Source organism: Vipera ursinii (genome assembly GCF_947247035.1).
Source record: "Vipera ursinii genome assembly, chromosome: 3".
NCBI classification, from domain to species: domain Eukaryota; kingdom Metazoa; phylum Chordata; class Lepidosauria; order Squamata; family Viperidae; genus Vipera; species Vipera ursinii.
The window spans coordinates 23,055,616-23,069,526 of NC_139516.1; the positions used below are offsets into that span (position 1 = coordinate 23,055,616).

At 38.7% G+C, this 13,911-nt stretch overlaps 1 protein-coding gene across 1 annotated transcript in view; it reads right to left on the reverse strand.

Annotated features, from left to right (window-relative positions):
• The window catches only part of JPH2 (junctophilin 2), a 71,095-nt gene that overhangs the window by 14,567 nt on the left and 42,617 nt on the right, over positions 1–13,911 (reverse strand). Inside the window, exon 3 of the mRNA XM_083358810.1 lies at positions 4,679–4,797. Coding sequence (XP_083214936.1) covers positions 4,679–4,797 — 119 coding nt within the window. The remainder of the gene's footprint in view (positions 1–4,678; positions 4,798–13,911) is intronic.

The window sequence follows — 13,911 nt, forward strand, 5'->3', positions numbered from 1 at the left end:
GACATAAAGCTCCAGAGTATCCAAATCATTAGATGGTAAAACATCAGCAGTGGCTTCATAATCATAATAGTAAAGTTGGAAGGGATCTTGGAGGTTATCTAGTCCAACCCCATGCTCAGGCAGGAAACCCTATACCTGTGGTGGCGAACCTATTGCACGGGTGCCAGAGGTGGCATGTAGAGCCCTCTCTATGGGCACGCGCGCAGTCGCCCCAGTCCTAGGCCTTCAGCTGGGTTTTATAAAACCTTTTCGCTTTAGGCCTCTGCCGCCATGTGCAAAAAAAAAAAGTTTCAATCAATCAATTTCAACTTCTCGCGGGGAAAAAAAAAGATCTCGCAAAGTTGGAATTGATTGATTCAACTTTTTAGTCCCACCCAGTCTGTCGTTACCACCGCAGCCATGCCCACCCAATGGGCCACGCCTACCCAGCACCCAATGATACATAAGTGGGTTTTGGGTTGCATTTTGGACACCCGGTCTCTAAAAGGTTCGCCATCACTGCCCTATACCATTTCAGACAAATGGCTGTTCAGTCTCTTCTTAAAAACTTCCAGTGTTGGAGCATTCTGTACGCATGTTCAGTGCACATTTGAAGCTTTTTGGCTTCTTGATTACAATTTCCTAGGTAATCTTTGTTCTTTTAAAATATAGATCTATTGCTTGCAGAAGAGAGGTAAATCTGGATTTAAAGGAGACAATTTAACATCTGGCAAGCACTCAAGAAACTATAGTTGGGCATTATGTGGGCAGGTACTTCTATAGAAGCCAGGGGTCCAGTCTTTCCTGCAACCTCAGCCAAAATAGCCATGGAAGCCAGAGCTCAGTTGGTGGATAGGAGGCAGGAGCTTAAAGAGGCTGATAAAAGTTGGACAGATCCCACTCATAATTAACATCATACTGTAGATGAATCCTGATAGCAAACAGCGAGTGTTGTTTTAAGGGAAGACAGAAAACATTACGCTTAAACTGGAACAGCTAAAGGCTGATATAAATTGTCCCTCATGTGGGCTGGGGATGGAACAAAGGCAGCCTCATGTCCTTTTAGAATGAAAAGCAAGATATCTTTGTGCTGCAGTGAGAGGGAGACAAGAATGAAACTTTACAGGTAATCCTTGACTTGTGACTGCAGTTAGGACCACAGTTTCTGTTGCCAAACAAGGTAGTTAAATGAGTTGCATCCAATTACACAACTTTTTTTGGCACAGTTTTTAAGCTGCAGTTGTTAAGTGAATCATGAAGTTGTTAAGTGAATCCACTTTCCCCCTTTGACTTTTTTTGATGGGCGTCAGCCTGGAAGGTTGAAAGTTGTGATCACATGACCCCAGGGTTCTGCAAACATATTAAATGCATGCAGTTGCCAAGCGTCTGGATTTTGATCATGTGAGATGCCATGATAGTTGTAAGTGCAAGGACCGGTCATAAGACCTTTTTCAGTGCATTGTAACTTCAAATAGTCATTAAACAAATTGAGGACTAGCTGTAATTACATTACAGAATTTGCTACTGCAACTGATGGGCACTAGATAGTAATAAACAGTCATAGTTTAGTATCAATAGTTAGTAATCATGATGGGTACTCTTGGGTTACTCCAATATTGGGGCAAGCAACTTTGGATCAGTTCCCACCAGCCTCATTCAACATGGTCAGTGAGAACCTATGGGAAACGTACTCCAAAACCCCTAGGAGGACGTTGGATGGTTTGCTCTTGTTCTGTTGAACCTTTTGAAGAAAAATACTTCTGAAGAGATATTGCTGGATGCAAGCAAGGAAGAGAAGGCAAGTAAGTACTCTTTGCAGTCTTACCTCAGCATCTGATTACTCAGTTGTGGGAACTAGAAGAACTAGAAGAGGCTTTATTCTGACCCAACCAGATTGTTCTTATCATATAGTTTCATTTCAAAACTCTGCTTGGAATGCAGCCATAAATGTACATCACTCCAATCAATATCCAACAGTGTCAAGACGTGAAAGATTCATACAAATAAAGCCAAAACAAAGAAAAATGCTTTGCAGATACAGAGAACATTAGAAAACCCATGCAATATGATTAGCACAAGTTATTGTGCATTTTTACTGGGAGTGCACCATTTGATGCTACAGGAACTAGATCCTAAATAAACTTGCACCGTATCAGGAAACAAACCTATGCATTCTGGAAAGTTTGACTTTCTTACTGCTGGCTGTTTGTACTAAAGGGGGGGGGAGGAAGAAGAGACACCTTAGATCTTTATTTTAGCCATCTTGCTTTGCCTACAGACACCTGTCAGTCATAAAAAGACCCATTCAGGGCTATTTATTTCTGGATTCAAGCAGACTGTTTGGAAGCTATTTTACCAGTTGCTCAGAGTTCTCAAAATAGCCCTCAACAGACTAACCATCTGTGGTCTTTGCAATGAAGGTTACAACATTTTCCACCTCTGAATAAATGACAGAAATGCACACAAATCATAGCTTTCTCCTTTGATTAATCAGTTAAAACAGGGGTCCCCAACCTCTGGGCCACAGCCCCCTAGTTGGCTCTGAGCTGTTTGCAACCGGGCCTGGAAACACGCATGCCCATCCCCACTTGCACAAACAGTGGGCGAGCGCGTGCATGTGCGCTCCATGAGTGGTGGGTGTGTGGGCACACTGCTCGTGCAAATGGGGCTGCATGTGGGCACTTGCTGGCTGCTTGGGGGGAACCATCTCCTTTCCCTCCCCTCCACCTGTCCACAAAGCTGGAAAGGTTGGGGAACTCTGAATTAAAGCATAGACCATTAACTTGTTGGTTAAATCCCAAAGGTTTCCTTATGTATGTGCCCATACATACTGGTTAGGACAAGGAATGTATATCAGTTTGTAAATGCAATTCATAGTGTATATTTAAAATTGTTTCAGAGAAAAGGTTAAGCTTAAGCCTTAATGTTTGAAAATACTAGAAACAGACATGATATCAGGATTCAATATCTGTTTTCTTTCCCTGCAAAGAAAAGTTGCCGTGTTATTTTTGTGGGTATTGTTTTTCTAATAAAACTGCAATGTAGCATTTTTCTAATAACATATATGCTTCTTCTGTCTGACAAAAGGCATTAGTCATATTCATACAGAACAATAATCACTCCCCGAGATGGCAGAGAGAGCTGTTCAGAGATTACTATCTACTACTTGAATCTCCTTTAGCACAGCAGATAAAATAGTAGATTAACAGTACAAACTTCCTGCTGATTATTCAAAAGTAAACTTGGCTTTGTTGAGTAACCTTAATCCCAGACAAGTGCAAATGAGATTGCAGTTTCACAGACCATTGGCAATCAAATTTGGAAAAAATGCTATCATCCTGGATGTACACAGTACATTCTAGGGGGAAAAAATGAATACAAATAAATGGCATGAATATTTAAAAGTATAAATGTAAGAAAATGGATCTATAGGCTAAAGCAACTAAAGATGTATACACAGGGCTTTTTTTCTCATAGAACGCTCAGAACGGAGTTCCGGCACCTTTTTTGGATGGAACCTTGTATGGTAGGCAAGGTGGGTTTTATGATATGTGTGAGTTCCGGCACCTTTTTCTTTTACAAAAAAAGCACTGTGTATACACATTAGGAAATGTTTATCTATTTCATTTTACTTGTAGAAAAGAATCATGGAAACAAAACTACTAAAAGTGAGCTAACACTGCATGATATATAATGCAAATTAAGAAAATAGTAGCAAAATGTTGATATGCCCCAATATTATAAGTAGCTAGCAAAATCTCCAGGGCTATGAATATTTATCCAGGATTTGATTGAATGAAAGTCTGAATGACTTAATAAAATTGTTTTGCACATACACAAAATGAGCACGCAATAGAGGCTCATACCATTATTAAATTGATTTCTCTTGTTTCTAGTACAGGGGTCCCCAACCCCCAGTTCGGGGACTGGTACCAGGCAGCGGCATGCCAGCAACCAGTCCGCATAAACAAGCAAAGCCCCATCTGTGGAATGCAGGCAGCAAACAAATCCACACCCACTCCGGTCCGCAGAAAAACCTCTCTCCGCATAACTGGTCCCTGGTGCCCAAAAAGTCAATTTAATAGAACACCAAGTGTTCTAATAGACACTTGGTGTCTTCAAAACTCCAAGCAATCCCTAGGAATCTTCTGACTTAGTGATGCAGCTGGTTAATTTTAGACCTCATTTGGATATTATGTTTATTACTTGTGAATACATGGATAATAATAAAGGCAAGATATTACCACGGATTTTGGACTGGACAATTGTGACACCCTTACCATCAATAAGGAAAAAAATAGGGGAAAAATCCTTCAAGCCGACAATATCAAGAACAATGAAGTCAAGAAGGCTAGAAGGGAATACATCATGAGAGTGAAAAAGATATTAAAGTCCAAATTCAGTGGAGGAAATACCATCAAGGCAATTAATAGCTGGGCAATTCCAGTCAGTAGATACACTGCTAAAATAATGCACTCAAGCAGAACTAAAATCCCTGGATAGGAAAACCAGAAAAATAATGACAATTAACCATGCTGTTTCTCAGCAGTTTCACTAAAGATTATGGAGTCGACTGCATTCCATATTATCACGTACGGAAAAATTTTAACTTGTTTGTTGGTTTTACTCAACTCACCAACCAACGTGTAGATTAAAGTCAGTAATTAAAAACTAGGATGAAAGACTCTTCATTTCTTACCTGGCTGATAGAAGTCTGGAGACAATTCCCTGGCCATTGACCTGGCTAATATGGATTCATTGTTAGCTGCTATTGCTGCTTGCTCTGCACCTTCTGACTTGGCTTTGGCGTGGGCAGTCCTGTAAACAGAATACCATTATGATATTTAGTATAGGAAGATGCAATAGAATGTGCCTACTATACCTTCTGAAGTGGTCGTTCTGACATCAACAAGGACTATTCCATAGCTTCAAGAAATGCATTGATTGCCAATTACTTTTTCTAGATTGTCTCATTTATTAACTATAGAACTAAAATAATTGCTCCCAATACTTGTATTTTTTTTATCTCTAAAGACCTTTGCTACATGCTGTCCATCTTAATCTATTCTTGAATCAAAAACAAACAAACTACCATCTTTTCTATCAATGTTCTATACACATTGGAGGATGTTATTTTTGTCTTCTTAATATGCACTTTCCAATTTTACATGTACTCTTTTAAATCTTTACTTTCATTTTCCCCCCAAGAAAGTTTTATTGATTTTCTGATTTTACATTTAAGAATTTCCAAAGCAACATGGTGGCTGGGTTAACTGATAATTCATAACTTACAAGTATCTTTAATACAAATCTCAAAGTACCACATTAAATATTTCCTCTCTTTTCCCCTTTAGCATTTACTGTCTCTTATTTAAACTAATACAATTCTTGTTATATCAACTGAATAAAAATAACATTTTTACAGTTATCAGTAATTTTTAACTTATACCTATCGTAGTTATTTTAACATTCAATCTTTTAGTCTTCAAACTTTAGGAAAATAAAAGTCCAGTTAAAATCAGTTAAAATCAGGTTATTCTTTCAATGTTTTAAGCTCCCCTGGATAGTCAGTTGCCACTGTTATTAGAGGGTGGGGTAAGGTTTCCCTTCCCTCTCTCCACAGGGGGGAAAGTACTTTAGGCAGCATATGCAGGTAAAAAAGATAGTTGGATTTAAGAGAGGTAGATCTCATCCGCGCTGCTTTGTAGGCTCCTGGTGGTAAGTGTGACTTCAGCTGTCTGCAGCCTAGTGACAAGCCATATTGCTATGGCCAGTCTTTTGTCTGCTGGTTTGGAGGGTTATGCCAGATCTAGCGGAAGACCTACCGCTCTCCCACGATACAGCGGGGCCCCCTCCTTGCTGGTTGCCCGTATAGGCAACTTTCAACCCTTTTCAGGGTCCCCCAGCGAAGCAAAACTGAACGAGGAAGACAGAGCTCGTCTTCCAAGCATCGATGGCAGCCACATCGGCAAACCAGAAGCTTTAAATCTTTTACTTTCAGTTAACAAAGTATGTTGTTTATATACCTGATTTCTTAATTTTCAATTTTTATTCCAGTTGTTATTTCTCCCTCTCCTGACATTCTTATAATGACTGCTTCGGAAATAACTTTAGTAAACAGAATAAGAATAAAAAAAACAAGAGAGTAAGAAGGGACCTTGGAGGTTTTCTAGTCCAACCCCCTGCTCAGGTAAACAAATAAATAAACAGGTATGTTTTACAAACTTACAAACAAGTAAGCAAATACTGTAAGAGCAATCCGTAGTTCTCACTACAAAATATATCTGAAGAGTTATAAAATGTATGAAACATAATGTAAGAAGAGTCTTAATAGAGCTGATAGTAGCCAATAAAATCTAGCATCCTGGGTCCATACTGACTAAATTTATGCATTTGAGAAGTTCACAAGTAGGATTTGAGGCAACGACCCTTCTACTCTGTTACCTGAAGAACTATTCAAAACCATTCTAGTTTTGACCTGGAGATAATATTTAGCCACCACAGCTAATTATTTGTTAAGTCCACCTTGCCTACATTTAGGGAAGAAAAACGAAATGCACGGGTATAGTATAGGTGGTACCTTGCTCAATAGTAGTAACTGTGAGAGGGATGTCGGAGTCCTAGTGGACAATCACTTAAATTGGTTCGCATCCCACCAGGCTCAAGGTTGACTCAGCCTTCCATCCTTCCGAGGTAGGTAAAATGAGGACCCAGATTGTTGGGGGCAATAAGCTGACTTTGTAATAATGCCGCTTTGGGGGGGGGCGAAAGCCCTAATAAGCAGGCATATACATAGAATGAAGGCTATTGCTAAGCACATTGGTTTGTGCTTAAATTGTAAGCCGCCCTGAGTCTTCGGAGAAGGGCGGGATATAAATGGGATTAAAATAAATAAAAATAAAAAATAAATATGAGCCAGCAGTGTGCTGCAGCTGCCAAAAAAACCAACACAGTGCTAGGCTGCATTAACAGAGGGATAGAATCAAGATCATGTGAAGTGTTAATACCACTTTACAACCCCTTGGTAAGGCCACACCTGGAATGCTGCATCCAGTTTTGGTCACCCCGATGTAAAAAAGATGTTGAGACTGTAGAAAGAGTACAGAGAAGAGCAACAAAGATGATCGGGGGACTGGAGGCTAAAACATATAAGGAACGGTTGCTGGAATTGGGTATGTGTAGTTTAATGAAGAGAAGGACTAGGGGTAACATGATAGCAGTGTTCCAATATCTCAGGGGTTGCCACAAAGAAGAGGGAGTCAAGCTATTTTCCAAAGCACCTGAAGGCAGGACAAGAAGCAACAGATGGAATGGAAACTAATCAAGGAAAGAAGCAACCTAGAACTAAGGAAAAATTTCCTGACAGTTAGAACAATTAATCAGTGGAACAACCTGCCTCCAGAAACTGTGAATGCTCCAACACTGGAAGTTTTTAAGAAGAGACTGAATAACTATTTGCCTGAAATGGTATAGGGCAGGGGTCGGCAACCTCGTCTCTTTTATGACTCGTGGACTTCAACTCCCAGAATTCCTGAGCCAGCATAGCTGGCTCAGGAATTCTGGGAGTTGAAGTCCACGAGTCATAAAAGAGACGAGGTTGCCGACCCCTGGTATAGGGTTTCCTGCCTGAGCAGGGGGTTAGACTAGAAGACCTCCAAGGTCCCTTCCAACTCTATTATTGTTATTATCACTTCTTGTGACAGTGAATTCCACAAGGTAACTTTACATTACCAGCATATGATAAAGTAAAACCTTCAAAAACGTTTCTATGCCTACACCCCAATTAAGGTTTTTTTTTATAAAAAATAATCACATAGAACCATCTCTATACCAAAAAGGCTCCTTGATAATGAGCATGTTTTTTCATGATGCACAAATGCCAACATGCAGTCCATGTCTTTTCAACTGAAACAGTTTTTTAGTTAACCCACTCAGAGATGCACAATATCCTTTGAAGGCAAGCCTGTGTGGAAATATTTCCATCATCCTGATATCTTGTTCAAAGCACTCCATCTCCTTCAGTATTTGGAGACACTTAGCTGATGAGGTAGAAATTGGCAATTTTAAGCCTTGACAGTTCACAGAAGGCCTCCAAGAAGTTGTAAGTAGACAGAGCATCTCCTTTTTTGGAAGTGTATAATCAGTGTGATTAATTCCACTGTAAACTGTGGGAGGCCTGGTGACATATTTATGTCTTTTTTGTGCTTAAAGAATTGGGGTTGGATATAAAGTGTCCAGAATATGCAGCACAAGATTTAAAAAAAAAATCTTGCGTTGCCTTTTATTTCTTCAAAGGAAAGTAGTAGAAATGAACAGAGCATGGCAAAATCAGTCACTAACCTAGAAACAACTGTGCAAAATCATATAGAATTTTAAATTTCTAAATACAAGTTCTACTAAATTCTGATTGCAGACTAAGAATACTTAAGTGGTTAAGAGCCAGGAATGCAATTTTATACTCTGTTCAGATCAGAATTATCTTTACAATTTATTCTGACAGTGGTTGTCCACTATTTCACAATATTTTTTCCCAGCCCTCCTGCTAAGAACCAAATTGGTAACTTTACATGCAGAGCTGCAGACCTATTCCCATTTCAAAGATAGACTGCTAATTGTACATTCCCAAATATGCAAGGAAAATACTCCATGTTACAACTTTACTGCAACTAATTTCTCTCATTTCGCCTATCAAAAGGATGACAAAGTTAACATGAAACACCATATTGTTGAGAAGCCACTACCTTTTATCAGATCAGATCTTAATCTTTTTAATCAGATCAGCAGAACCTAAAATATCACATACTGCCTTCATTAAATATGATCCCAGTGAAAATGCTGTGCCATGACTGTATGAATTCTGGAACAAAACTGTAGAACTTCCCTGTTCCTTTTACTCTCTTAAAGTAGCTATCATTGCCATATTGGAATATGGAGTGTGTTGAGTAGCAATGAAATAAATTCATGCTGATTTGAAATGTCTTTGGACACCTGGATGGTACAGAGATACTGTGGATGAGGAAATCAATAAATCTGGGTAAAAGTCTTTGGGACACTATAATCCAGGGGTGTCAAACTGCCAGCCTGGGGGCCGGATGCATCATGCCAAAACCATCCCTGCTCCATTACCGGCAATGGCAAAAAAGTCACGATACGTCACAACACGTCACGTGACATTGAGAGTTTGACACCTCTGCTCTAATCCATTTATAAAATTCATGGCCTGGGATCCTCAATCCTATCTAAAGACTATTGGCTTTGGTACTTGGGAATGGCCTACTAGCTATGATTCTATAGGAGTGACATAGTTCTTAGCTACTCATACTGGGGTTCTGGTCAGGTTGAAATTAATTTGAGATAGGCCTCTTTGTAATGATGGTTCAGAAGCTTCAGCTGGTACAGAATGCAGAGACTTAGACATTTATCACTGGACACTTGTTATTGTTTGGGAACCAGCTGAAATCATTTTAATTGGTTGTGGCATATACATCAGTATGCACTGTTGGCATTGCTATTTAAGAAATAAAATTTATTGATGGAAGAGAATATTTGTACCTTGGATGAAATGAGGGATCCTTAGTACTCTCTGAGCTTGGTTGTTTTCTTGCAGATGTTTTATTACCCAAACTGATGCACTGATGATATTACCTAGTATGAGTACTAAAATGTCTGCAAGAAAACAATCAACCTCGGAGAATATCAAGGACCTCTCACATAGGTATTTTTCATTCATAAATTTGGGCAAAATTGCCAATGGTCCTGATGTACATATTGAAGGTGCAGTTCATCAACAATACAGCAATTTTCCCTTAGGTTTACTTGTGTCTTAAATGTGATTCCTCCCCCCTCCCCCTGCTTGTGTCCAATTCTCAGAGACGAGTCCCAGCAGTTTTCTTGGCAAATATTTTCAATAGTGGTTTGCCACTGCCAGTGACTGGTCTAATCTCACCCAGCTGGCTTCATGCATAAGGTGGACTACAATTCATGGTCACCTAGTTTCTAACTTGATACCTTAACCATTGTACCAAACTGGCTGAGTTTGCTATTATCCAGGATCAGATGGCAAGCAGAGTAAAAAGCCTGGGAGGCAGGACAAGCTGCAGAGGTAGGTCTACAATCAGATATATTACACTGAGAATTGAAAAAAAAAGAATGGACAAAAAAGGACAATGGTGTTGGGAACAGGGACAGTCTAAACTCATATATCTGGGTGTACAGATGAGGGACATAGATACAGTTTTTGGACTTTCATACAATGCTGGCCTTCCTAGACATCAAGGATAGATTTTATTGGCAGAACACTCTCTCTTGAATGAAAGCAAAGATGAGATTTATCCATGATAATAAACATTTGTGTTAGATGAAATCAGTGTTTAACCAATGCTAAAAGTAACATGCAGTATTCTATAGTCTAGTCTCTAAATAAATATTAACATGAGCTTCTGAATCTATTTCTGTTTTGGGGATCAAAACAATCTTTTGAAGATTACTTGGAGAATATTATGCGGGGACTAAATATTTGGATACCTGGATCTGAAATTGAGCTTTAATTAAATCCCAGCAAAATGGAGCAGCTGTTTGTGCCCAAATCACCTAACTCCATAATAGCTCCAATAATGGCTCTTGACAAGGTGGCATTCTACCAGATATGGGATTTTTCCTGGATTTGTGGCTCCTATTTGAATAGCTATGGCTATTCAAGGAGAAACGTTGCCCCAATGCAAACATTTCTGGAACAGAATATTTTGGCAACAATCACTTGAATTCAAATTACTGCAGTGTGTTCTATTTGATGCTGCTTCTGAAGATTATTTGGAAAAGGGAATTGCTGCAACATGCAATTCCTCATTGTTGGCATCAGAGAACTATTTTAGCACTGTCTTGTGGACATTGGATTTCTCCCCCAAAAGCTTTGAACACAGTTCAAAGTGCTGAGAATCAGCTATAAAATTCTCTATGGCCTTGGCTGTGTTTCTGGAATCATTTTCTTTGAGTAGAGACTATCCATTATTAGATTTATTAGATTTTTATCCTGCCTTGATTTATAAGCAACTCAAGGTGGTAAATATATTAAAACTCCTCCCTATTTCTCCCACTTTTACAATCCTGTGTGGTGGGTTGCCCAGAGAGAAAGTGACTGGCTAAAGCAGGGGTCTTCAAACTTGGCCCTTTTATGACTTGTGACTTCAACTCCCAGAATTCCTCAGCCAGGCACGCTGGCTGAGGAATTCTGGGAGTTGAAGTCCACAAGTCATAAAAGGACCAAGTTTGAAGATCCCTAGGCCAAAGTCAGACAGACAGCTAAGGAGGGACAAGAACTCATAGTCTCTCATAGTCCAGGCCAGCATTTCTTCACTACACCAGACTTGCTCTCCTGAAAGTATCATCCTGTGCTTTTAGTTCAGGAGAATGTGCCACTCCCTGACAGTTATCGTAGGAAGGTGGGACTTCAAAGGCAGTTTTTCCAACTCCATGGGACATCTTTCCCTGCTGATGTTCAGATGGCCTTGTTCTCTTTTCAAAAGGAGATTAAGACCATCCTTTTCCACCAGGTCTTTGGACTGTGAGGTTATATGGGTGCTATCTTCAGTATCCAGCTTTTTCTCTCTTTTTTATATATATTATGATTTTAGTTTGGTTGTATATTTTAAAATGATTTTTGGTATTATTTCCAAGATTGAAAGCTGGTCAGAGACAGTAACTGAGGCAGCATATACATTTGTAAAACAAACAAAAAATAAATAAAACGTCCTTAAAATTAAAAACCTGGCTTTTATTTTCCTGTAATTTAATGAAGAAACAGACATAGAAAAGCGGACATTTTAAAGGATCAAAGTTTCACTGCACAGAAGCTCTCAGGTAATTAATGCTAGCTCAAATGTTCTAGTTTAGGCAAGGCTTTATTTTTTGACATAATTAGATTAAACATGAATCGAGTTCCACAAGAAGTTTAATACTATGAAATTCCACAGATCATTAAATGCAGAAGACATTGAATAATTAATTGATTCTTTTAAGTGCCCAGAAATGAGAAATTATACTATGGGATAGATTGAGAAATTGAAAAACATCCTGAGAAAAGGCCTTGGCAAATCACTTATTTGCTTTTTTTCTCAAAAAACTACATAGACATGTTGATGAAGGCACTAAACTGAAGACTTTTATTTTTTTTCCACTCAACTTCAAGCACTTAGCAAGAAACAAAATATTCCACAGAAATCTCAGATCTAAAAGAAATAGGATCTGAAATTATTTGCTAAGGAGGCAAACTGAATACATAGAATTGAAAATTACAATATGCACATTTCATAGTATAAATGTTATTTTCTTGTTCCTAAGAAGGAAGTTATTTTCATAATGCAGCAAGGGGAGTGAAAACATTGAGGAAGGCAAGGGAAATACTGTACAGTGGCAATGAAGGAGAGGCAGAACAGCCAATCGAGGGAAGGATTTTGGAACAGGTGAAGCTGTCTAGCAATATATTTACAGTAGTGGCCAAAATTGTGGAAACCTTTTGGGAAAAGTGTGTTTTTGAGGTTTGATGGCTAATAACATCACTTCTTTTTTGGAGTAGTACCATAAAATTATATATCAATGGAAAATTAATTTAATCAAGAATGTAATGCAACGTACTTTGTTCAATTATCTGTACTGTATTCTATGAAAAGTTATAGCCACATAACCAGAAAAAGGAAGCACAATTTGTGTAAGTTGATATCAGGTAGCTTTCCTTCATCTGATTGTAGCTAATGAACATCAGTGTTTAGAGAGCCAGTCAGGTGTCATCTTGTTTTGGCAATGAACCAATCAGATCACAGCAGGATTCAGTTACTGATGTCATGTATTGAAGCTGAGAGGAGGACATTTGTCAGTGTGTTATGTGATCGCTATCAAGTTGTTTGGGCTTTTTTTGTGTTCTTTCATTTAGAGAGCTTGTAAAACATAATAAAGTTAAAGTAATGGTACAAAGAGTTGACTGGTTGCCCAGAAAGTGATGCAAAATAGTATTATTAAGTGAACAGTTATAAAGAAATTAGAAGAAAACTTGATGGAAACTTAACCAAAGATGGCATTTCTACTGTACACTTTTCCCAAAAGGTTTCCACAATTTTGGCCACTACTGTAGATGAAGGGAAGATGATTCATGGTACATTAGTTATTTCTTATACTTCTGCAACAGGAACAGGGCTGCTTCCCACATTCCTAGTATCCACTTGGTCCTTATAACAGCCCTATGAAATTGGTTAAGCTAAGATTAAAAGAGATCACACATTACACTAATCTAGGATTTACTTGGTAGATAGATAACAATAAACATATTGTAAAACATAGGCAATGGTTAGTCAACAAACCACAATTAAACAACCCATGGTTTAACACAAACCCTATCCAGAATTATTGGTTGATTGTCTTAACCAACCAATTTGTATAAATGTGCTATCCAGTTTTGAAATTTATGTAAAAATTCCTGATCTGTATTGACTTGAATGCAGTATTGTATTGATATGTGAACTTTATACCTTCACAAGTTATTGTTTAGATTAGCATGATAGCTCCATCCTCTGAGTCATTTCCGCCCCCAAACCCCCACACACACTTTGGCTACATCTGAAGGTCCCCACTCCTTTCTTTGACTCTAGCTGGCAAACCTTGTGAAAAGCAAAGTACATCTTACTGTATAAGTGTACTTCTGCTCCATGTCTATAATTCTGCTCATTCTTGGCCTAGACCAGGCATGCTTCAGATGTCCCAGGGTGATAAGAGTTGTAGTTCAGTACATCTGATAGGTTCTCAGTTGGAGAGATTGGTCTAAAGAATAATAGCTCAACAACAGCTGTTGGCTGGAATCTTTCCTTGGCTATAGAAAATATTCCATTACAGTTTAACAGACAGTTTTAGCACACAGATATCCTACAGACTTTTTATATAAATTAT